Genomic DNA, 24691 nt, shown 5'->3' with positions numbered 1-24691 from the left:
TCATATATTAGTTTCACCTTTTAAGTTGAATTACTGAAATAAATGAACTTTTCCACAATATTCTAATTTTCCGAGTTTCACCTGTACTCAGCTCAGTGTTGCTGAACAAGCAAGTTGCTTAGGTTCTTTCTCTGGGACTAGACGCAAGGATAGTTCTTGGACAGTATTAAGGGACATACAAGAAGGCTAGACCACACTTCCAGTTTAAGAGCAATGAGCTGCTTTGTATTTTGCAACATTTATTTTGTAACTTGTTTCAGACTGTATATATACGAGAATGGTTGTGCAATATCATGTCTCTTTGGCAACATCGAATACAAAAATGTGTGTATTGGAAGAAATTCATGCTACAAAATTCATGCCGGTGAATTTTCATGAGGACTGGAACCCAAAACATGAGTCAAACTGAAGCCCGCTTTTGTCCAAAACATTCTTGTTTATTATGTACAAAAAAATATCAATTCCCAGCAACACAAAGACAATTAATAATAAAAAATATGCGCACGCACACAACCTTAAGGAGTCTTGGTGCTTTAAATAAGGCCACATTTAAAAATCTAGGAATACCTCCTTTCTTGAAGACCGGCAATATTTTCCCTCCCCCCTTTTCCCATGCAATTAAAAGCAAGTATTTAAAATCTATAAAAGCAAGCAAGTATCTCCAAGTATAGAAAAGTTCCCGACACACGATTTAGGGGGGCGTTTACTGGGAAGTTTTTAGCGGTGGGGTAAAGTGAAGGGTTGGAATTAACAGGCCCCAAATTAGAATGCCCATTAATATCGGTAATAGGAAATAGGCAAACAGGTTGTTTTTTCCTAAGGCCTCTGGCTTGAACGAGAGTATCGTATTTTTGTAGGCTGGGGTCAAATGTTTTCACCAGAACCCTAGCAAATTTACGGGGTGGTGGTGGGTGTGTGTGTGTGTGTGTGTGTGTGTGTGTGTATAAAATCAGGGGTATTTGCACACAGAAAGAACCACCAATGATTTTCACAGCAAAGCAAACCTTCACACTTGCCTCTAACGCCACACAAAGCAATTAGGGTCAAATCCTGCCACCCTCAACACCTTCCACCATGCAGAACAGCCTTCCTAATATTAACCATTTCTACTCGCCCCCAAAGTGAATGCTCTATATACTTACACACAGTTACAGATATCACTGGGGATTTTCCAGTGGGGCTCCATTCATTCTCTCCAACCCCCCAAATATAACTGCTTGTACGACAGATAGATGTAAACACCCCAAGGAGAAAAGAGCCATTGTTTTAAAGCTCAGTTTGCTGGTGTTTGACGACCCAATACAGACGCACAGTTAAGTGCTGAATTCACCAGTCTTCCCAGTTCAGGAGCTGCCTTCAAACAAACTTAAGGGAACTTGGACCTGTGTTTTAGGTCTGTCGCAACTGTATACATGTCCCTGAGTAATCTTTTAAAAATATTATATTAATTTGGGAGTCTGCAGGAGTGGTAGGTGGAGAAGAGAATTCAATTAACAAATTATCTGTGTGTCCCACTCGTTCCAATAAGTCGGCGTGGAAGTGTTGTGTTTACACCATCTGACATTAATCACTGACGATTATTCCTATCCATTAGCCAAAGAATCACACGGGGAAATCGCAAGCTAACAAATAGCATTATTTAGTAAAAAAAGAAAACTTAAATCTGGTGTGATATGAGGAAACATTTAAAAACGCCTCTCTCGGGTGGGGGAAGGAGTTGCTGAGGTCATCCCAAAAAGTTCAGGGTGGTCTTTCCACGCCTCTGGTCCAGTGGTATTCTAGGCATGGAGGGAAGGGTGAAGGAACTGTCAATCAGGAAAGCTAGACATATTCTTTGGAGCTGGGAGGTTTGGAGATGGGCTTCCCCTGGGGGTATTGGCGCCCCCTGTAGGCGGTCTTCCCGGGGCAGGAGCAGGAGAGGAGCCCGCCCCCTAAGAGCAGCAAGGCAGCGCCCCCCCAGCCGATGAAAATGGCGTATCCGAATTCGTACCTGCAAGAAGGAGAAAGGTGAGTCGTAAAGATGCTCCATCGGTCCAGTTTATGCACACATTTTTCTTTCTTTTTGAACTTATTTATTTCATTTATTGTTTCCCACAAGAGGGACGCGGGTGGCGCTGTGGGTTAAACCACAGAGCCTAGGGCTTGCCAATCAGAAGGTTGGCGGTTCGAATCCCCGTGACGGGGTGAGCTCCCGTTGCTCAGTCCCTGCTCCTGCCAACCTAGCAGTTCAAAAGCACGCCAGTGCAAGTAGATAAATAGGTACCACTCCAGCGGGAAGGTAAACGGCGTTTCCGTGCGCTGCTCTGGTTCACCAGAAGCGGCTTAGTCATGCTGGCCACATGACCCGGAAGCTGTACGCCGGCTCCCTCGGCCAATAAAGCGAGATGAGCGCCGCAACCCCAGAGTCGGCCACGACTGGACCTAATGGTCAGGGGTCCCTTTAACTTTATTGTTTCCCACAGAGCAATCCAAAGCAATTTTAAACAATAAAAACAATTTCAAATCCAGTACACATACATACTGGGATAAAAACCGCCACTTAAAAGGCTTGATGGAAAAAGGAAGGTCTTAAATAGGTGTTGGAAAAACAGGTATTGCACCTGCCTGGTATATAGCAGGTGGAGTTTTCAAAAATGCACATACATCTAGCATAAATAACCGGGAGATGCAATCCCAGCTTGGTACAAATATACTAAAGCCATTGCATAATACAGTCGTTCCTTGGTTCTCACGCTCCTTGGGACTCAAAATACTGCAAACCCGGAAGTAAGTGTTCTGGTTTGCGAACTTTTCTCGGAATCCAAACGTGCTCCGTTTTGAGTGCCACACTCCCATTTTGAGTGTTACGCTGAGGTCTGTATGTTTTTGCTATTTATTTTGCGTTTTTGCGGCCTTTTCCTTTTGTTTTTGTCTTATTAATAATAATGATAATAATTTATTTATACTCCGCCCATCTGGCTGGGCTTCCCCAGCCACTCTGGGCGGCTTCCAACCAAATATTAAAATACAGTAATATATCAAACATGAAAAGCTTCCTTAAACAGGGCTGCCTTCAGGTGCCTTCTAGAAGTCTGGTGGTTGTTTTTCTCTTCGACATCTGGTGGGAGGGCGTTCCACAGTGCGGGCGCCACCACCGATAAGGCCCTCTGCCTGGTTCCCTGTAACTTGGCTTCTCGCAGGGAGGGAACCGCCAGAAGGCCCTCGGAGCTGGACCTCAGTGTCCGGGCAGAACGATGGAGGTGGAGACGCTCCTTCAATTTGATTTAAATCAAATCCACCCTGTGCTGGATTATTTAGCATAGGGTTTGGGTGGGTGGGCAAGGTTTTGATGAGGTGAAGAAATCAGAGAAGCCCAGTGTTATGTACTGAACTTCTCACCCTGGGCCAGCAGGGGGATACTGTAGATAGTTATGCAAATGAAGGATCGAAAAGTGACGTTCAGTGATTGGATAGTTTTAGAAAATGGCAACAGTTGCATTGTTCTGGTGCTCTATATAAGCAGGCTGACTGAGCTCCTCAGCCTAGTTCTGTTCTGGCATCTGAATAAAGAAGAGCTGTTTAAAGAATCGCTGTGTCGTCTGACATGTTCGCCCACAACTTAACACCCAGAGCTTGTGGGGTTTGGGGGCCGGCATTCATTCCTCTCCCCACCCCCCACCCGCCGCCTCAACCGGAAAACTCACTTTGCATTTGTCGGCACCATCGTGTTGTAGAAATCCGTCACAGTCTGGTGCCCGATCCACGAGCAGGCAACAAGTGCGCACAGCCCTGGGGAAAAAGAGAGAGAAGGAAGATGAGTATGATAAAATAATTTATATAACAGCTTCTTTCTCCTCCATGGTGTTCAAGCCACAGCCTGGAAAACTCAACAGTTCCATGCTCAATTTTGACATGCTTAAAAAGGAAGCCGTTCGTATTTTGTTAGCTAAGAAATGGAAAACCCAAGAATTACCAACAATAGAATAATGGCAGATGAAGATGATGGATTTTTCGGAGCTAGCCGACCTGACCGGAAGAGTCCACGACCAGAAGGAGGAGGAGTATCAGGAAGAGTGGATTAAATTTAATGATTACTTAGTTAAATATGTTACGTTAAATTAACTGAAAACAGCTTGCGGATACTTAATTGGCTTAGGATTTTATTTATTTTAGGTGATGAATTAATATGTTTAATTTCATAAGGTGAAGATCTAAGGATGTTAATGTCTAAGTTAAATTTTATAAGAACTGGGATTTGGGAAACCGTTAAAAGGACAGGCAATGAAATTCAACCAAGGGGGAGCGAGGAAGTCACTTAATGTTAATAAGTGTAATTTTCAACAAGGCTATGATTTATGTTTGTTTGTCTTACGTGTTTGTTTGTTTATAATGTTGTGAAAACCAATTTAAAAAAATTGGGGGGGGAGCCGTTTCAGTTCGAAACCCATAATCTGTTCTGGATGCTTTAAATCAAGATTCAATGGGGGGTTGGACTAGATGACCCTCGGGTCCCTTCCGACGCCACAATTCTACAACTCCTTTGCTAGTTCAGTTCATAAAGAACATGGGAAGAGACCTGCTAGATCAGGCCAGTTGCCCATAGAGTCCAGCATCCTGTTCTCACAGGCTCCAACCAGATGACTATTACGGGAAACCCACAAGCAGGATTCGAACTCAAGAGCCCTCTCCCCTCCTGCAGTTTCCAGAAACCAGCATCACTTCCTCTGACTGTGCAGGTAGGGCCCAGCCATCCTGGCTAGTCGCCATCCATAGCCCTCTCCCTCCTCCATGAATTTGCCCAGTCCTCTTTTAAACCCATCCAAGTTGGCCTCCTGTGGCAGGGAGTTCCACATGCTGCACATGCAAGTTTGTCCAAATGGCGCTCGGAAGTTTTATCCCCCCAGCATTCAGGATGTTACAAGCTGCTGCCCGGAAGTTTTTAAAAAAGAAAAAGATATTTACGACTTTATAGACTCTTTGAGCCCTTTACACTCAAAGATCCTAATTGTTTGCGGAGATAAATGCCACTCAGGTCTTCTTACGTATTTTTAATCTTTGTTGGAAGCCGCCCAAAGCTGAGGAAACCCAGCCAGATGGGCGGGGTACAAATAAATTATAATTTATTATTATTATTATTATTATTATGCCCCATTCATCTCACACGGGAGAAGCTACTTTAAACAGTCATGGCTTCCCCCAAGAGGGATGTGTAGTTTAAGGGTGCTGAGATTTGCCTCGTACAGCTATGGTTCCCAGAGTCTGGGAACTCTGGAAACTATAGTTCCCAGAGTTTGGGAACTGTTCTATTCCGCGTGGAAGGACACCATGTGGAGTCCTGTGTCCAGTTCTGGGCTCCCCAGTTTAAGAAGGATGTTGACAAGCTGGAACCTGTCCAGAGGAGGGAAACCAAGATGATAAAAGGCTCTGGAAACCAAGCCTTATAAGGAACTGTGAAGGGAGTTGGGCAAGAGATACGATAGCCATCTTCAAACATCTGAAGGCCCGTCACCTGGAAGATGGCGTAAGCTTGTTTCCTGTTGCTCCAGGGGGGCAAGGAAGGGGTGGCGCCGTGGTCTAAACCACGGAGCCTCTTGGGCTTGCCGATCGGAAGGTCGGCGGTTCAAATCCCTGCGACGGGAGGCGCTCTGTCCCAGCTCCTTCCAACATAGCAGTTGGAAAGCACGCAAGCGCAAGTAGATCAATAGGAAGGTAAACGGCGTTTCCGTGCGCTCTGGTTTCTGTCGCGGTGTCCCGTTGCGCCAGAAGCAGTTTAGTCCTGCCGGCCGCATGACTGGGAAAGCTGTCTGCGGACAAACACTGTCTCCCTCGGCCTGAAAGCGAGATGAGTGCCACAACCCCAGAGTCGCCTTTGACTGGACTTAAAAGTCCAGGGGTCCCTTTACCTCAGTGGCGTAGCGTGGGGGGTGCAGGGGGGGCCGGCCGCACCGGGCGCAACATCTGGGCGTTAGGGTTAGGGGGCGCAAATCCACGGGTTAGGGGGCACAAATTACTTGCCTTGCCCCGGGTGCTGACAACACACGCTACACCACTGCTTTACCTTTACCTTTTAAACCACCTTGAGATACTTTCTTTAAAATATAAAGTGGTGTAAGAATGAAATTAATAGTAATAATGATACATTTCATTGGGGGGGGGGAGTGCCTAGACATTGCATTGTGGCGCCCCTGGCCCAGGTTCAAGGTGCTGTTGAGCGATTAGCTTATATATCTGAGTTTGTAACACTGATTCCTATCGCTGCTTTCTGCCGCACTCCCTTGAGATGGGCACGGTATTCCCTCCCGTATGACAACATCGCGGCTTCTCCACCGCCAAAACAAACAGCCTCTCCTCATTCCACAGATCCAATTTGCAACCTCCCTTCAATAGCGGTTGCAGAGCTCAACCCTCCTTTTCACCAGGCTAACTGATGCTTTTTACCTGTAGCTACCTTGGAATGGGGACACGGGTGGCGCTGTGGGTTAAACCACAGAGCCTAGGATTTGCCGATCAGAAGGTCGGCGGTTCAAATACCCACGACAGGGTGAGCTCCCGTTGCTCAGTCCCTGCTCCTGCCAACCTAGCAGTTCAAAAGCACAAAGTGCAAGTAGATAAAGAGGTACCCCTCCGGCGGGAAGGTAAACGGCGTTTCCGTGCGCTGCTCTGGTTCGCCAGAAGCGACTTAGTCTTCCTGGCCACATGACCCGGAAGCTGTACGCCGGCTCCCTCGGCCAGTAAAGCAAGATGAGCTCCGCAACTCCAGAGTCGGCCTCGACTGGACCTCATGGTCAGGGGTCCCTTTACCTTTGAAGGTGACCCGGAAACTGCAACTAATCCAGAATGCGGCAGCCAGACTGGGGACTGGGAGCGGCTGCCGAAACCACATAACACCGGTCCTGAAAGACCTACATCAGCTCCCAGTACGTTTCCGAGCACACTTCAAAGTGTTGGTGCTGACCTTGAAAGCCCTAAACGGCCTCAAAGGCCCAGGATACCTGAAGGAGCGTCTCCACCCCCATCGTCCAGCCCGGACACTGAGGTCCAGCTCCGAGGGCCTTCTGGCGGTTCCCTCCCTGCAAGAAGTGAGGTTGCAGGGAACCAGGCAGAGGGCCTTCTCGGTGGTGGCGCCCGCCCTGTGGAACTCCCTCCCACCAGATGTCAAAGAGAACAACAACTACCAGACTTTTAGAAGACATCTGAAGGCAGCCCTGTTTAGGGAAGCTTTTAATGTTTGATGTATTACAGTATTTTAATATTTTGTTGGAAGCTGCCCAGAGTGGCTGGGGAAGCCCAGCCAGATGGGTGGGATATAAATAAATTATTATTATTATTATTATTATTATTATTATTATTATTAAGGCTGTGTTCTTGCCTCTAGAGTCGGAGCCATTGCGATGCTTCTAAATCCCAGTTGCTGTAGACTTGCGTTCAAATCCTGCTTGTGGTTTTTTTTCCCCTTTGGGCCTGGCTGAGAATGCCCCCCCCTTTGCACTGATCCAGCAGCTATTGTTCTTCTTAGGTCCACATAGCAGGAAAGGGGCCATTCCTAGACCGACTTACCTGCAACCATGAAGATTATGCCTCCTGTCATCGCAATCCGAGCCTTCGTCACCTTGTCCTCGCTCCCGCAATTGGTGCATTTCATGCCCATGGTGGCGACGCCCATGCCAATCGCCCCCAGTACCAGGGAGACCACCATCAGTGCCCGGGTGGCTTGGCGAGACGCTGCAAAGATAAAAGGAGGAGATTCAGAAAATGCGAATGCAATGCTTCTCTACAATAAGGCTACAATTCACTGTTTCCCCGAAGTCCGGCAAAGGATTTCAAGTTCATTTTTTTATCTGCCCAGGGTCTGTTCGCTTGCTTTTTAAAGGTACCAATTTAAATTTACAGCAAACACTTTCAATTTTTTTTCTCCTTCAAGCATCGGCGCACAAATATTTCGCGGTTTTGAAAAAAGAAAAACAGCTGGGTTGTATCGCAAACGTTTGCCGTTTTCAAAATTGAGACATTTAGGGATGCTTGACTCACTGGGCGCCGTCGATTTCTGGAGTGAAAACTTAGCTGGAGACAATATGTTAAAAACCACAAATTTATTCTGATTATTAATACCGGCAGTCTTCACTGACAGACATAAATTATTAGATGTGTTAACACAAATAGAAGTTAAGGATATTGCAGCTGTTGTATAAGGAATCGTTAATACGACAGGAATGTAAAGGGATTAAATAAGGGTTTGGGAGCAAAAATTAAAGTAAATTTTCAAACATTCAATTCTATCACGCGGGGGCGGGGAGCACTTAAATGATGTAATTGGGTATTTGACTGATTGATACTGGAATTGATATTATAACTTGGTATTGATAGAATGAGGCGTATATTGGATGATTGTTACTGAAAACTAATAAAAAGTTTTTATTAAAAAAACACACCCACAAATTTAAAAGGTGTGGCTATTTTTTCCCCCAGGGCTGAAATGGCACCAGTAGTGAAGGTAAGTGGAATCGAGATGTGTCAAAACCACATGTCTTTTTATGAGGACGGAAGCAAAGTCTTGAAGCATGGAGATTGCCTCACCCCAAATATTCCCACTTGACTGCTTTAATCTGCAGAACTGGAACTGTCACAGGCGCCAATCATCCACACTTGAAGGAAATCCATCTTTAAGTGTGGCAGCACCTGCCCTCGAACTCAGGTCCCGCTTTCGGGCTTCCCACAGGCATCGATTCTGGTTGGTCGCTGTGGGAACCGGATACCCGGCTAGATGGGCCTTTGGCAGACTTCTTCAAATATTCTTAAACAGGGGTCAGCAAACTTTTTCAGGTCCACCGTCCCTCAGACCTTGGGGGGGAGGCAAGACTATATTTTTTGGGGGGTGAGGACGAATTCCTATGCCCCACAAATAACCCAGAGATGCATTTTAAATAAAAGCACACATTCTACTCATGTAAAAACATGCTGATTCCCAGACCGTCCGCAGGCCAGATTTAGAAGGCGATTGGGCCGGATCTGGCCCCTGGGCCGTAGTTTGCCCACCCAGGTTCTTAAGCCCCACTGATCCTCTGTCAGAGAGGATAAATTGCAGCCCTGCCCTTTTCCTGCTACCGTTTGAATGTTTGAAACGGGAGAGTTTACTCATGGCCCGTCCCTTCTCCAGGTAAATACCAGGCGTGCAAGTTTCAAGAAGTTAAACAAAGCAACGAAAGGTCTTTGCAGCAATTTAAAAGCATGACTCCGGTCTGTGAGTCAGCGTGGGGCACTTTCTTGCTTCCTGTACCAGAGCCAGAAAGTTGTCTGTATACCTCCCAGGGTCAGCAAGGTCTAATCTTGCCCCTTTCTGAAATTTACTCGTTGGTGTGTGCTTTTCTTTTTGCAAAGAGTAAAATAAAATTGCATAACTGTGACAATATATGTTGGAAATGTAAAGAAAAGGAAGGAACCTTTTATCCTATGTGGTGGACCTGTCCCAAGGTGAAAGACTTTTGGGAAATGATTTATATGAATGGGAAAAAATGCTGAAATATACATTGATAAAGAAACCAGAGGCTTTTCTTCTTGGAATAACAGGTCTGGAATTGCCCAAGAAAGATGTTACATTATTTTTGTATGCCACAACTGCTGCCCGTATTTTGTTAGCTAAAAAGTGGAAAACCCAAGAATTACCAGCAATAGAAGAATGGCAGATGAAGATAATGGATTTTTCGAAGCTAGTCGACCTAACTGGAAGAGTCTGCGACCAGAAGGAGGAGGAGTATTCGGAAGAGTGGATTAAATTTAATGATTATTTAGCTAAATTTGTTAAGTCAAATTAACTGAAAACAGCTTGCAGATACTTAACTGGCTTAGGATTTTATTTATGTTCAGTGATGAATTAATATGTTTAATTCCATAAGGTGAAGATCTAAGGATGTTAATGTCTAAGTTAAATTTTATAAGAATTGGGATTTGGAAAACCGTTAAAAGGACATGCAATGAAATTCAACCAAGGGGGAGCGAGGAAGTCACTTAACAAAGTTACTAAGTGTAATTTTCAATAAGGCTATGATTTATGTTTGTTTATGTGTTTGTTCGTTTGTTTATAATATTGTGAAAACTAATAAAAAATGTTGACCAAAAAAAAGAATAAAATAAAATTGCGATGAAGGGGTTTTTCTCAGGACGGCGGAGGCCGTGCCCCGTTGGTGAAGCGGCAGCGGCACTCGCCCATCTCCTGTTAGAAAACACTTGGGGGCAGTGGTGTAACATGGGCCGCTGGTGCCCGGGGCAAGGCAGAATGCGGGAAACAGACGGAGCCCATACGCACATTCGACCCAGGAGATCGCGGCCGCAGAGATAAGAAAAGAAGAGTCATTCCACTGTCTGGAGAGAAGTTACTTCCTAGAGAAGCCATTTTCGACAGAGCCCAGCGACGGACGCAAGCAAATGTATCGAGGCGGCACTGGGTGTCAAAATTTTGTGCTGCTAAGAATTTGCCACCCTGGTGCCCCCCCCCATGCTACGCCGCTGATCAGGGGGCAGGAGACAAAAAATGGGGGTCAATTGGGAGAGAAACACCCCTATTTTTCATCGGATGAATGTTGGAAGCTGTTAACGGAGAAATCTGAGGGTTCCCTTGGACAAAAAAACAAGGACACCAACCAGGAATACCAGAGCAAAACAGCAGCCAGTCGGCTTGGTCTTTATTGAAGACTGTCGCAACAGGACTCCCACCTGCCACCAGGTGAAACAAGATGGAAGCCCCAAACAAAAGAAGACCCCAACTTTTATTAGCTACTAATCCCCCATGCTACACCCCTAAGACTACATCATAACTACATCATTGACACATCACAAAGAGGAGGGGTTGAGGGAGGAGTTGTGGTGGTAACCTGAGTGTCTTGTCACCTGTCCAGTTCCTCCTTTCCCCCTCCCCATAATTACATTCCTGAGGAGAAAGAGGAGTTCACTGTTTCCTGCCCCCAGAGGGAAGGGCTGGTCACTGTCCTTTGTTTCAGTCCGTACTGAATCCACTCCCATATGCAGGTCCTTTGTGAGTGTGATGATCTTCTGTCTAGGGCCATCAAGGTTGGCATGCCAACTGGGTACGGCTCCTGCTTGGGGGATTATGGCGGCCTTGTGTCAAGTCTCCCCCCTTTGATAGTCCTTCCTTCGTGGTGTAAAATAAAAGTGGAACGGTACAGATCCGATGTACGGCTGATTTTCTATGAATTTCTAACAGAAGCATCGCATATGTCGTGTGTGAGTGTATGTGTCATGTTTGCACAAATTGAATGACTGGCGGGGGGCGGTCCCGCAACAAAGCTATGTAGACACAACCCGGCCCGTCCTGCTTTCAGCCTTTAATTTTGCCCCAAATCCCAATGAATGACTTTTGTTGTTGTTGTTATTGTATAGTCTTTTAGTCGTGTCCGACTCTTCATGACCCCCTGGACCAGAGCACGCCAGGCCCTCCTGTCTTCCACTGCCTCCCGCAGTTTGGTCAGACTCATGCTGGTCGCTTTGAGAACACTGTCCCACCATCTCGTCCTCTGTCGTCCCCTTCTCCTTGTGCCCTCCATCTTTCCCAACATCAGGGTCTTTTCCAGGGAGTCTTCTCTTCTCATGAGGTGGCCAAAGTCTTGGAGCCTCAGCTTCAGGATCTGTCCTTCCAGGGAGCTCTCAGGGCTGGTTTCCTTCAGAATGGAGAGGTTTGATCTTCTTGCAGTCCATGGGACTCTCCAGAGTCTCCTCCAGCACCAGAATTCAAAAGCATCCATTCAATCAGCCTTCTTTATGGTCCAGCTCTCACTTCCATACATCACTACTGGGAAAACCATTGCTCAGTGGCGTAGCGTGGGTTGTCAGAACCCGGGGCAAGGTAAGTAATTTGCGCCCCTTAACCCGTGGATTTGCGCCCCCTAACCCCCAGATGTTGCGCCTGGTGCGACCGCCCCCCCTCTGCACCCCCCACGCTACGCCACTGCCATTGCTTGAACTATACAGACCTTTGTTGGCAAGGTGATGTCTCTGCTTTTTAAGATGCTGTCTAGGTTTGTCATTGCTTTTCTCCCAAGATGAATGACTTTACTGTTTGCTAAACCCATTGACTGGCGCCTGTCTGGGGGCGTGGATGATTCTGAGGTTGGCAGTGCAGGGTTCCCAAGGGTCACGAACCCTCTACTGGGGTTAAACTCTACAGTACTGGAGGGAGTGAGGCAGACTGGCCCGGACCACCATTCCACAAACCTGGTGCCCCCCAGCTGCTTCGGATTGCAACTCCTAGCAGCCGCTGGGGGGCACCAGGATCCAAGCCAGGCTTTTCGTTGGCTTTTTGCCAAGGAACAACCTGGTAGGTTAAAAAGGGATTCAAAGTCTAAGCCATTTGCTAGCAGGACCTATAAAGCCACACCTTGCTTAACGCTTCATGGATTCAGCAAACGAGCTGTCATAAAAGTAGGAGTTGCCGCCGGACTCCTGGGTTCATGGAGAAAGCCAAGAGGAGCAATCGAGGGCCTCCACCTTGCCTGCCTGCCACCGCACAACGCTCAGCCACCCAGCCCGAAAAGTCCTGCCCCGTTTTGTGACTCAGCGGGGCACGGCATCTAAAGGGAAGGGGAGAGTCTCAACAGATTCCTCTAACCGCCCCGCCAAATATATATATATAAATCAGGTGATTTGAGGCAGATCGCACAATCACTGCAAGGTCACTACCGGCAGTGCTAAAGGTGCCATTTTGTACTTGTCTTTTGGTGTGGTGTGGCAGTAAACTTTGGAACTCCCTGCCAATTGATTTCAGAAAGGCGCCCGTGCAGTTTGCTTTTCGGCGCCTGCTAAAAACAGGCATATTCAGATGTTGAGAAAGTTGCTGCGAGTTTTAATCTGTTTTTAGCCTGTTGTTGTTTTATAAGCCTTAAATTAGTGCTCTTCATTCTTCTTACTGATATTTTAAATCTTTTTTTAAATTGCTTTGAGCGTTGCTTTGTTACAATTGGTGCATAAATCTTGTGAAATGAGATGAAAATAAATCTTCTGGAAAGCTAAGCATTCTGTCTTGTCTCACTGCTAATTAGAAGCAATTTTATAAAAGGTAAAGGTACCCCTGCCCGTACGGGCCAGTCTTGCCAGACTCTGGGGTTGTGCGCCCATCTCACTTAAGAGGCCAGGGGCCAGCGCTGTCCGGAGACACTTCCGGGTCACGTGGCCAGCGTGACATCGCTGCTCTGGCGAGCCAGAGCCGCACACGGAAACGCCGTTTACCTTCCCGCTGGTAAGCGGTCCCTATTTATCTACTTGCACCCGGAGGTGCTTTCGAACTGCTAGGTTGGCAGGCGCTGGGACCGAACGATGGGAGCGCACCCCGCCACGGGGATTCGAACCGCCGACCATGCGATCGGCAAGTCCTAGGCGCTGAGGTTTTACCCACAGCGCCACCCACGTCAATTTTTTTTTTTACTAAAATTTTATAAAAAGGACCCCCCTTTTTCTAAAAAACAAAAGCTACCTGAAAAGCATGGTTGTACATCTTTCCACCCAGAAGTAAATCATAGACATTTACACAATTGAATCCCTTCTAATATTTGAATCTGTTTGTGTTTGACTAGATTAGCAAGGCTTCCCCAACGTGGCACTCTCCAGCTCTTTTAGACTACAACTCCCATCAGCCCCAGCTGAGAGCGCCAGGTTGTGGCAGGTGAGGGGATGCCGCTGCCATGAATTCGGAGCCATTTGCATCCGCTTAAGTTCTCTACAGAAATTATATTTACCAGCATACGAAATGCCATTATGGAGGCACCTTTGGTCAAACATTTTATTTCCCATAAATATTTGGACACAGATTTATCATTTACAGTACAGTGGTACCTCGGGTTAAGTAATTAATTCGTTCCGGAGGTCCGTTCTTAACCTGAGACTGTTCTTAACCTGAAGCACCACTTTAGCTACTGGGGCCTCCTGCTGCCGCTGTGCCGCCGCTGCACGATTTCTGTTCTCATCCTGAAGCAGAGTTCTTAAACCGAGGTACTATTTCTGGGTTAGCAGAGTTTGTAACCTGAAGCGTATGTAACCTGAGGTACCACTGTATTACAGGTAAATCAAAAGAAATTCGGGATGAGGCAAGATTTTGAACGGCGGCTATGTCAACAAGAAAGTCGTTTCCTTTTTCTGTTCAAATCAATTCATCCGGGGGAGGGGGGCTAAATTCTGAAGTTAACTTTAAGTGTTTCATTTAAAAATTGCTGCATGCATCATTTGTTGTACACTGGACGCTTGGGTTGCGAACGTGATCTGTGCGGGAGGCACGTTCGCAACCCGCAGCACCGCATCTGCGCACGCACGGGTTGCGATTCGGTGCTTCTGCACATACGCAAAGTGCGACTTAGTGTTTCTGCACATGCGCGAGGGCCGAAACCCGGAAGTAACCCGTTCCGATACTTCCGGGTTCGGCGCAGTGTGCAGCCCAAAAACGCGCAACTTGAAGCGTCTGTAATCCGAGGTATGACTGTATGTTTAAATCATATAATACTATTCCTCCGTAGACAGTGGTACCTCGGGTTACATACGCTTCAGGTTACAGACTCCGCTAACCCAGAAATAGTGCTTCAGGTTAAGAACTTTGCTTCAGGATGAGAACAGAAATTGTGCTCCGGCAGCATCAGGAGGCCCCATTAGCTAAAGTGGTGCTTCAGGTTAAGAACAGTTTCAGGTTAAGTACGGACCTCCGGAACGGATTAAGTACTTAACCTGAGGTACCACTGTATTTGTTTTTCATGGGTCTACTTTGTGTTTGTATGCTGTCTATGCCATCCTGTTCCTTTAAGTATATCATTGCTGGAAACACCTGTGGCTTACTTTGTATGTCCTGTGCAATTGTGTTGGAAAATATCAAATATGTGCCTTTTTATGTATATTTTGCTTTATTACACAATGTGTATGCAAGTAGCTCAGTTTGGTTATCAGTCATCGGTTGTCTGCCTTGTATCTTATTTCCAGCTGATGAAGACTATTACGAAACAGTAGTATCATTCCAGAGACACTGTCCTTTTGAAGCTTTTGAGAAGTTTCTGTTGCAACTTTTGAAAGACTATTGTGAGACTGTCCTTAGACCTCTGTTTTGAACACACGGTCTTTGCTACCACTGTTATTTTGTACATATGAACTTTGATTGGCTTATTCCTACAATTTGAATGATACCATTATTCTATTATATATTCTCTACTAACTATTAGCCTATGTGTTGTGTTTGTATTGTTGCGATTGGTGCAGGATTCAGAGCAAGGTGGTTTTGAGGCTATAACGCCAATCCTGGCCCGACCGCACTGGCTGCCGATTAGTTTCTGGGCCCAGTTCAAAGTGCTGGTTTTGATGTATAAAGCCTTAAATGGCTCAGGACCACCTGCCCCCACACAAATCAACCCAGATTTCCCTCTGAAGCCCTCCCTCGTGTACCCACCCCCTCCATAATATTTTTTTTTTTAAAAAAAATATTATTTATAGCCCACCCATCTGGCTGGGCTTCTCCAGCCGCTCTGGGCAGCTCCCAACTGTATATTAAAAACACGATAAACATTAAAAACATGATCAAACATTCAAAACCTCTCTAAACAGGGCTGCTTTCAGATGTCTTTTAGGAAAGTCAGATACAGTGGTACCTCGGGTTAAGTACTTAATTCGTTCCGGAGGTCCGTTCTTAACATGAAACTGTTCTTAACCTGAAGCACCACTTTAGCAAATGGGGGCTCCCGCTGCCGTCAGAGCACAATTTCTATTCTCATTCTGAAGCAAAGTTCTTAATCCAAGGTACTATTTCTGGGTTAGCGGAGTCTGTAACCTGAAGCGTATGTAACCTGAGGTACCACTGTATTAGTTTATTTCCTTGACATCTGGTGGGAGGGAGTTCCACAGGACGGGCGCCACTACCGAGAAGGCCCTCTGCCTGGTTCCTTGTAACCTCACTTCTCGCAGGGAGGGAACTGCCAAAAAGCCCATGGAGCTGGACCCCAGTGTCCGGGCAGAACGATGGGGATGGAGAGACTCCTTCATGGGAGATCTGGAGGGTGGCAACACAAGGGCCTTTTCGCTGGTGGCTCCCTGCTTAAGGAACACCCTCCCTTTTTAAGCTTTCTGCTTAAAATATTCTAAGTCTCTCGAAATTGCCGCATCAGAAAACAAAAACGGCCAATCGATTTAATTCAGAAAAATAACAGGGAGTTCCAAAGTTTAGGTGCTGCTGCACGAAAAAGACCCGATTCCTTCTGACGGAGAGACGAGTGTTACGTTGCACCCATAACAGTGCCATTTTTGAATTGCAGTACCTTTTCGGTCCTTCTCTAGGGGAGATGGAGGCAGTGGAGGAGAGAGAGAAATAGAACAGGGAGACTTGGAGAAACTGAGTGTTTTGGAAAGGGACTTGCACTTTCACGGCAAAGTTGATATAGGGATTGATCGGAATCCAACTCTGCTTTGCCGCACCCTTTCCCTTTCTTCTCTCTTGCCTCCCTCCCTGCCGGACCGGGGGGGGGGAGGGGGAGGGAGGTGACATCACCCCTCCCTCAGGACAGGTGCGCACGCAGTCCTGCCCAGGTGCCACGGACGACGACACACACAAGCCAACCAGCAGGCAAAACAAAGGGTTTCATTGAAACCAGCGCAGGTGGACAGAGTTCAGGGAAAGGGGTGACGTAGGCAGAGACATCACCTTGCCAACAAAGGTCCGTATAGTTAAAGCTATAGTTTTCCCAGTACAGTGCTACCTCGGGTTACATATGCTTCAGGTTACAGACTCCGCTAACCCAGAAATAGTGCTTCAGGTTAAGAACTTTGCTTCAGGATAACAGAAATCGTGCTCTGGCGGTACGGCGGCAGCGGGAAGCCCCATAGACTAAAGTGGTGCTTCAGGTTAAGAACAGTTTCAGGTTAAGTACGGACCTCCGGAACGAATTAAGTACTTAACCCGAGGTACCACTGTAGTGATGTATGGAAGTGAGAGCTGGACCATAAAGAAGGCTGATGGCCGAAGAATGGATGCTTTTTAATTCTGGTGCTGGAGGAGACTCTGGAGAGTCCCATGGACTGCAAGAAGATCAAACCGATCCATTCTGAAGGAAACCAGCCCTGAGCGCTCACTGGAAGGACAGATCCTGAAGCTGAGGCTCCAAGACTTTGGCCACCTCAGGAGAAGAGAAGACTCCCTGGAAAAGACCCTGATGTTGGGAAAGATGGAGGGCACAAGGAGAAGGGGACGACGGAGGACGAGATGGTGGGACAGTGTTCTCGAAGGGACCAGCATGAGTTTGACCAAACTGCGGGAGGCAGTGGAAGACAGGAGGGCCTGGCGTGCTCTGGTCCAGGGGGTTATGAAGAGGCGGACATGACTAAACGACTCAACAACAACAAGGCAGGAGCTAGTGGCTAAAGCTGGCCTTCTCCGGGGAGGGGGGAAAGGTTAGGCCTGCAGCCAGGAACCCTGGCTGTTGTTGCTTTATTGGGGGGCCCCTTCTGTCTCCCCAAGAAAGCCAAGCAAAGTTTCTTGCTCTTGGCCCCCTTCCTCTGAATCCCAGCTGCTGGGAACCACAGGAGGGGAGAATGCTCTTGAGGTCAGATCCTGCTTCTCGGTTGCCCAATGGGGGGCATGCTTGGCCACTGGGAGAACAGGATGGGCCCCCTTGGGCCTGATCCAGCTATAGGGCACCCCTAAAGTAGATCCCGCCCTGCAGCCAGGAATCCCGTTTCCTCAACGTTTTTCTGCCTGGCTGCACCCCCAAGCTGCGTTAGACCCCATAATACTCTTTCCCTTTCTCCACCGATCCACAGGGAAAACTTTTCCTCCCTGATCTACTTCTCAAGGCTTCCTTTCTGGAAAATCTGGGGGTTCCAAGTCCTCTACCTTCCGCAAAGGGGTCTGTGAAATGGGCACAAAAAAACCAGCTGCCTCCCCCGGGATGGAGACGCATGTTTTTACCAAAACAGACTTCCAGATTCCTGCTGCCGCCACCACTTCTTCCCATGACCCCTGCGGTTGTGTGAGCAAAGCAAGTTTGTTTTCTCAAACAATGAAGGGCGATAAGATTATCAAGCACCCTTGGCGCTGAGGTCTGGCTTTATAAACAGAGGCCGGCCCGACTCAGGTATACAGAGATAGAAGCCAAAGCAGATCGCCCTGCTTGTGGAACCCACTGGACCCCAATTCCCAGAGAGGATGTCATAAGCCACACCCAAAACCTGGCGCCCTCCAGGAGCTTGGGGCTACAACTCCCAAACACCGCCTTTTTCAGGGGCAGGGAGGCACAGATGTGAACTGTTGTCCAAAACTTCCCAGTTCAAAAGGGGCTTCAAATCTAGAATCCTGGTTTCTACAGCCTTCCTCTAAACTAACCATGTCAGCTTCCTTCTTATACATAAGAAGTCGTCCAGTCTGGAAGGTGGAAACACGAGAACGGGGCCTTTTCTGCGGTGACTCCCCGTTTATGGGATGCTCTCCCCAGAGAGGCTGGCCTAGCACATCCTTTAAGCACCAGGCGAAAATTCTCCTCTTTGATCAGGCCTTGGGCTGATTGGTATCCGATGTCCTTTTAAAATGTGTTTAGGGGGGGTTATTGGGTTGTCTTCGTTTCTATTATGTATTTCGTGTTTTCTTTATATTGTAATGTTACGTTGTGAACCGCCTCGAGCACTACGAGCCCAAGGTGGCATAAAAATTTAATAAAGAATAATTAAAAGAATAAGAAGAGCTGGGCTGGATTTTTGTCCCATGATGGGAAACCCTCAGGCGCAAGATCCCTCTCCTCATTGGCTATTGGGAGCTGGAATCCTGAAATATCTGGAGGGTCACAGATCCCTCAGCCTTGCCCTAAAAGATCCTGGGTACCTCCGACACCTGCTTCCTCACCATAATGGTATGTTAGGCCTGGCGTCGCTGGTCCTACCTGCGAAGACCCAAAACCAAGATTACTGCGGCGCATGTAATCGGCATTCAAAATTACCCAGGCGCTAGGCACATTTTAGGGATGTGGGTGGCATTGTGGGTTAAACCACAGAGCCTAGGACTTGCCGATCAGAAGGTCGGTGGTTCGAATCCCTGCGACGGGGTGAGCTCCCATTGCTCGGTCCCTGCTCCTGCCAACCTAGCAGTTCAAAAGCACCCTTAAGTGCAAGTAGATAAATAGGTACCACTCCGGCGGGAAGGTAAACGGCGTTTCCGTGCGCTGCTCTGGTTCGCCAGAAGCGGCTTAGTCCTGCTGGCCACATGGCCCGGAAGCTGTACGCCGGCTCCCTCGGCCAGTAAAGCGAGATGAGCGCCGCAACCCCAGAGTCAGCCACGACTGGACCTAATGGTCAGCGGTCCCTTTACCTTTTTACATTTTACCTTTTACATTTTGCACCTGGCTATCGGCCACTTGCGACCAAGTAAAGATGCCCCGGTTGCCATCTTGACATTTCCACCATCTGTGAATCCTTAGATCTGAACTGTTTCTACACACTAGCAACACCTCCTCTGTCAGAACGGGTTTCAGGAACCAAAAAGCCATACAACTTTCGAGCCTTCCGGCCCCAAAATGGCAAATGGACGTTCTGTTTTGGTGTCTGCCACCCTGGTTTAAGGAGCCATTTGGGGCCCAGCTTATATACACCCAAATTTCTAACACTTCATGTAATGAGATGTATCAGGTGCCCAGCTTCAGATATCTGCCAAGCTACCCGCTGGCTCCCTCTTCGAAAGCGAAGGAGGCCACACCCTGCTCCTCTCAGTCGACTGGTAGAGCATGAGACTCTTAAGCTTGGGGTTTTGGGTTCGAGCCCCACGTCGGGTGAAAATTCCTGCGCGGCAAGGGGGTGGACTGGATGACCCCACTGGTCCCTTCCGAATCTACAAGTCTGTAATTCCATGGCAAGCTTCGAACAAGAAACAACAGTTTCACCGAAGAGAACCGGGTGCCAGTAACCATTCATTCTGAAGGCGAGTGCTCCTAAAAGCAGTGGCACCCCCAGCTGTTCTGGACCGTGGCCCCCATGAGCCTCTGTGAGCATGTAATAATAATAATAATAATAATAATTTATTATTTATACCCTGTCCATCTGGCTGAGTCTCCCCAGCCACTCTGGGCGGCTCCCAATCAAGTGTTAAAAACAGTACAGCATTAAATATTAAAAGCTTCCCTAAACAGGGCTGCCTTCAAATGTCTTTTAAAGATAGGATAGCTGCTTATTTCCTTGACATCTGGTGGGAGGGAGTTCCACAGGGCGGGTGCCACTACCGAGAAGGCCCTCTGCCTGGTTCCCTGTAGCTTTGCTTCTCGCAATGAGGGAACTGCCAGAAGGCCCTCAGAGCTGGAGCTCAGTGTCCGGGCAGAATGATGGGGGTGGAGATGCTCCTTCAGGTCTACTGGGCCATTTAGGGCTTTCAAGGTCAGCACCAACACTTTGAATTGTGCTCAGAAACGTCCTGGGAGCCAATGCAGGTCTCTCAGGACCGGTGTTATGTGGTCTCAGCGGCCGCTCCCAGTCCCCAGTCTAGCTGCCGCATTCTGGGGGCTGATGGGAGTTGTGGTCCCCAGGGCAAACCAGTATGAAAGAGGCTCCCCCCAAGAACAGACGGGATCGAGATGCACATTTGGGATGGGGTGCAATGTGTGGGGAGGGCTAACTCCAGCAGGCAGGGGGGAAGTGGGGCCAGAGTGCAATCTCGACTCCGAGACGGAAGCCATTTTGAGCCGGGAAACGCACAGTCCTGAATCACTATTGATTTCCAGGGACATTCAAAGCGCAAGGCGTCTCTCGCCAGAATCATTTCCCAACCAGATCCCTTAGGAGAGGAGGACGACAACAACCAGGAAAGCCAGCAGGCGGGAGCCATTTCCCCCTCCCAAATCTCTCTTTAAAAGGGGGGGGACCCACCCTGTGTCCATACGCTATAGCTTTAAAGCACATTCTTTCCCTCAAAGAATTCTGGATACTATAGTTTTCCCCTGGCAGGGTTATAATTCTCAGTGGCCCCTGAAACCATAGAGCCCAGAATTGTTTGAGGGACAGAATAGAGATTCAAATGTGCTTTAAAGGTATCGTGGTTCAAATCTGCCCCTCGTTTATAGAATATTTCAACGCCACCTTCAACACTTCCTCCTTCTCAACTCCCTGCTCTGCTTGTCGGCTATAGACACAGTTTATGCCGGATTCAGAATCTCTGCGTATATTATATAATAAAATCGTAGAGCTGGAAAAGACCCCGACAGTCATCTAGAGTCCAGTCTGCAATGCTGGAATCTCAGCTAAAGCATCCATGACAGATGGCCATTCATGAATGTAATATTTATTATACTGTATATTGTATGTCCTCAGAAATCTGGACTTAAAAACCCTTGCTCTGTCTTCTGTAGGGCGTTCAGCACAGAAGGAAAGCCTCTCCCACCCAGCCTGTTTTAAACTGTAAGCGCCTCGGGGCAGAGACCTCTCTGGTTTCGCCTATCAAACTCCGAAAGGCAGCCATGGATACGGACCATAAAATAAATCCCCCCTTTCCTGCTCCACCTCTCTTTTATTTTTAAGAACAAGGTCAAAGAGACCTGGGAGGGCCGCAAAGCGGCAGGTGGTGACAAGAGAACTGGCCTTTTGTCATTCTTCACCCGAAAGGTGTGGCTTGAGAGAGGGGGGGAAAACCCAGAAAAGTGACCCAACCAGTCCAGGTGGTTTCAGGAAGAGAATTTCGGCAGAAAGAAGGAAATAAGCGAAGGGGAGAGTTCTGAAGTGGGTGGGTGGGTTTTCTAAAAGAAGAAGTGAAAGCAACAGATTTGGAAAAAGAGGACACACAGAAGGAGGAGAAAGGGAAGAAAAATATTTAGTCTTGGTGTTTCTAACACACAATTTTTTAAAAAAAAACAACAACCAAGATGTGGAGATCTCCACCCTCTTTCTGTTTGGAGAAGGAGGGGCGGTGTGATCATTGTGGCCCAGTTGTCTAAACAGAGATTTAACAACTTCTTCCCCCTCGATAGCTTCCTTTTTCCCTGCCCGCCCATAATTCAGTTTGTACTGCATTTAATCCCGGTTTAAGACGATTCATAGTCCCACGGGGCTTAACAGGGCTGTAAGATCAGGTAAGGCTGAAAATCCATCCCTTCCACTATACAGCTGGGAAAGACACACCAGTTACTAATTTAGGGATTCCAAGGTATAAACCGGAGGATTTGGCTGGAAGCGGGGATAACGAAAATGTGTCTCCCGTAAATACAATGTTATAAATACAAAATTGGCCTTCTGGGTGTTCCTTGCTTTTCTAATCTTTACTAAACGTTGCAAAAAAAAAAAAGGAAAAATAAAGTTTTGGGGTCTTAAAGGACCACTGTTTATTGGCCATATAAAAGGCTTGATTTGAATCCAGAGCTTGGGCCCAAGAACCATTTTGAATGTGAAAGGAGGAAATCAGTTCCTGCTTGTCAAACACAACTAATCGACAGGATTAGAGAAAGGGCTTTTCAGAAGATGAGCAAATACATTTCTTTTTGTCTCCTAAAAGCCTGTAAAACCCAGTCCACCTCGCCACCCAAATATCCGAATTGAAGGGAGGGATTTAAAGGAGGGTGCTTTTCTCGCTGGCTGGCTGGCTCCCTCCTTGGGGATTGGGGTCTGTTTCTTTTGCCCATCCCTCAAATCTCCCTTTCGCAACTAAACGGAAAGACAAGCAGAAAGGTCTGGACTGGAGAAAATTGAGGCTGCGGTCCAAAGGAACAGAGAGCATTTGCAAAGGAAGATGTGGGCAGGGGCCCCCAAAGCGAGAAAGGAGATGCTTGGGGGTTTTGTGGCTGGGAAGGGGCCACAACCCACACTCCAAATATCTAAAGAAAGGGAGAGGGGGAAGTTTCCAGACAAGGCCAAAATTATTTCTGTGTGTTCCTCGCAGGGAGCGTTCCTGGCCTGGGTTGGGGCTCCCTGTTCCCTGTACAGTAGTGTGGGATGGGGAAGACGACAGTTTGAGTTAATCAGTAGCCAAGGGGGCGAAAGGGCAACGAAGAATCGAGCAGGTAAAGGGCTTTTTTTTTCTTTTTGCAAGAAGAAAATGGACGTCTGCTGCTCCCGATCTCTTCCCCCTCCAAGCACCGAATTCAACTTCTCAAACTGCAAACCGCCCTGAGAGCTTGCGGCGATGGGCAAGATATAAAAATAAAACACCTTCAAGGTTTGGGGAGTGGCCACAAAATGTAATTTTGTGGAGAGCTTAGTCTGTTGCCCCAAAGACTTTCTTCCTCAACCTGGGTCACCCCAACTTGACCCCCCCTGCCCCACCCTCCTTCCTGCCCTTCAAACCCCACTGCAAACTGCCCCTCCTTTTCTGCCAAAGGCCAAACACGCCCCACACCTGTCCCACAACGGCGCCCTTCCCGCTCATCTCACAACCTTGCGCTTTCCTTGTGGATAAGAAAGCCCCACATTCCCTAAAAACGTATCTCTTCCCATCAACTGCTCCTTGCCCCCCCCCCAAGAAACCCCCATCTCCCCACAGCTGGAATTTACAAACTCCTCTTTTCATGGTGTGACCCACATCTCCAAAAAACCCACTCCTTTCCTGACACACACCCCAAGAAAAGACGCCACCTGGCTCTCTCTCCTCCCCATCTCGGCCCCCAATTTCCTCTTGCTAACCCTCCTACTCGTAAGCAAGCCGTTTTTCAACACGGTTTTCCATTTGAACGCCGCAAGACCCTCCCCGGGACCTCAGGGCGAATAATACAGAAATAACCAAAGCAGCGTTGCGCAAGGATTTGTGCGCCGGATCTGGGTTCGAATTCCGATCACTAGGCATGAAGTGGGGGCGATGACCTGGTGGAAGGGGGGTAAACGATAACCGGGGGGGGACACCGCCCTCTCTCAGCCTCACCTCCTTCACAGGGGGGCTGTGGCGAGGATGAAATGGGGAGCAGAACCGCGCGCAACGCCTGGCGCGCCTTGGATAAAAAAGCGCATCAGGACGGAAGGGGGAATATTATCTCCTCCTTTCCTATGGAATAAATAGATTTGTTTTTCCCCACTCCTGAGCAAGGTCCTGCTCTGAAGTGGAGGGCAGGACCCTCCAGCTTCCCCCTTTCCAACCCCCCCCGCTCCCCCCCCCAAAAAAACGCAATGTAGTCCGCCTGGTTACTCACAGTCGAGACTGAGGATGGAGTCGTAGTTCTTGCATTGCATCTGGCCCGTGCTCTGATAAACACACTCCATCCAGAGGCCCCTGTAGAAGGCTTGCGCGGTGATGATGTTCGCCCCGGAGAAGGAGGACATTTGCCACTGGGGCATACAGGTGGCCGCCAGCGCGGCGATCCAGCCCAGCAAAGACAGCGCGAAGCCCAGCAGCTGCAAGCCGGAGTTGGCCATGGCGCAGGTGGGAGAGAGATGGAGACGCGCGAGTAGAAGCCCGAGGAATCCGGCGGGAGCGAGCGGCTAAAAGCGTACCTGCGCGCCAGGTGAGCGCACCTGTATTTATGCCCTAGCCGCCACCTCCTCCCCCCTCCCCTCCTCCGGGTGGGGGAGGGGCGCGTGACATCAAGGGAGGGGGAGGGGTGTCCACAGAAACCGACACCCAAGGCCACCCTCGCCCATTTCCTGGAGAGAGAGACACACACAGAGAGAGGGACTTTTTCCTTCCTGAAAAAAAATTAGTTTTTGTTGTCTTGTGCAACAAAACAAGACAAGCAAACAAAAGTACACGTCGAGTCACCACTTTCAATTCATAAGTCATTTTCAAGGTTGGTTTGCATCC

General features: G+C 48.0%; 1 protein-coding gene and 1 long non-coding RNA gene across 2 annotated transcripts in view; one reads left to right on the top strand and one right to left on the bottom strand.

Annotated features, from left to right (window-relative positions):
* The window catches only part of LOC309355943, a 55473-nt gene extending 51907 nt beyond the window's left edge, over positions 1-3566 (top strand). Inside the window, exon 2 of the long non-coding RNA XR_014162653.1 lies at positions 3357-3566. This is a non-coding gene — a long non-coding RNA (uncharacterized lncRNA). The remainder of the gene's footprint in view (positions 1-3356) is intronic.
* On the bottom strand, positions 417-24390 carry CLDN7 (claudin 7). The gene is made up of 4 exons (XM_081887061.1): positions 24084-24390; positions 7537-7701; positions 3684-3768; positions 417-1990 (listed from the first exon to the last, which is right to left on the bottom strand). The coding sequence occupies exons 1-4, from the start codon at positions 24304-24306 to the stop codon at positions 1822-1824; spliced, it is 642 nt and encodes a 213-aa protein (XP_081743187.1). The 5' UTR covers positions 24307-24390; the 3' UTR covers positions 417-1821.
* Between the last annotated feature and the right edge of the window lie 301 nt (positions 24391-24691).

Source organism: Podarcis melisellensis (assembly GCF_964234715.1).
Source record: "Podarcis melisellensis genome assembly, chromosome: 13".
NCBI classification, from domain to species: domain Eukaryota; kingdom Metazoa; phylum Chordata; class Lepidosauria; order Squamata; family Lacertidae; genus Podarcis; species Podarcis melisellensis.
Note: the sequence above shows the minus strand (reverse complement) of the source record. Positions and strands in the feature narration are given on the sequence as shown.

Excerpts from the sequence above, each read along its gene's own strand:
- CLDN7 (XM_081887061.1), bottom strand. The coding sequence starts at position 24,306 with ATGGCCAACTCCGGCTTGCAGCTGCTGGGCTTCGCGCTGTCTTTGCTG. Across the intron at positions 3,769-7,536 it reads CATAATCTTCATGGTTGCAG|GGCTGTGCGCACTTGTTGCC; the intron begins GTAAGTCGGTCT and ends CTTTTTCCCCAG. Across the intron at positions 1,991-3,683 it reads ATGGTGCCGACAAATGCAAA|GTACGAATTCGGATACGCCA; the intron begins GTGAGTTTTCCG and ends TCCTTCTTGCAG.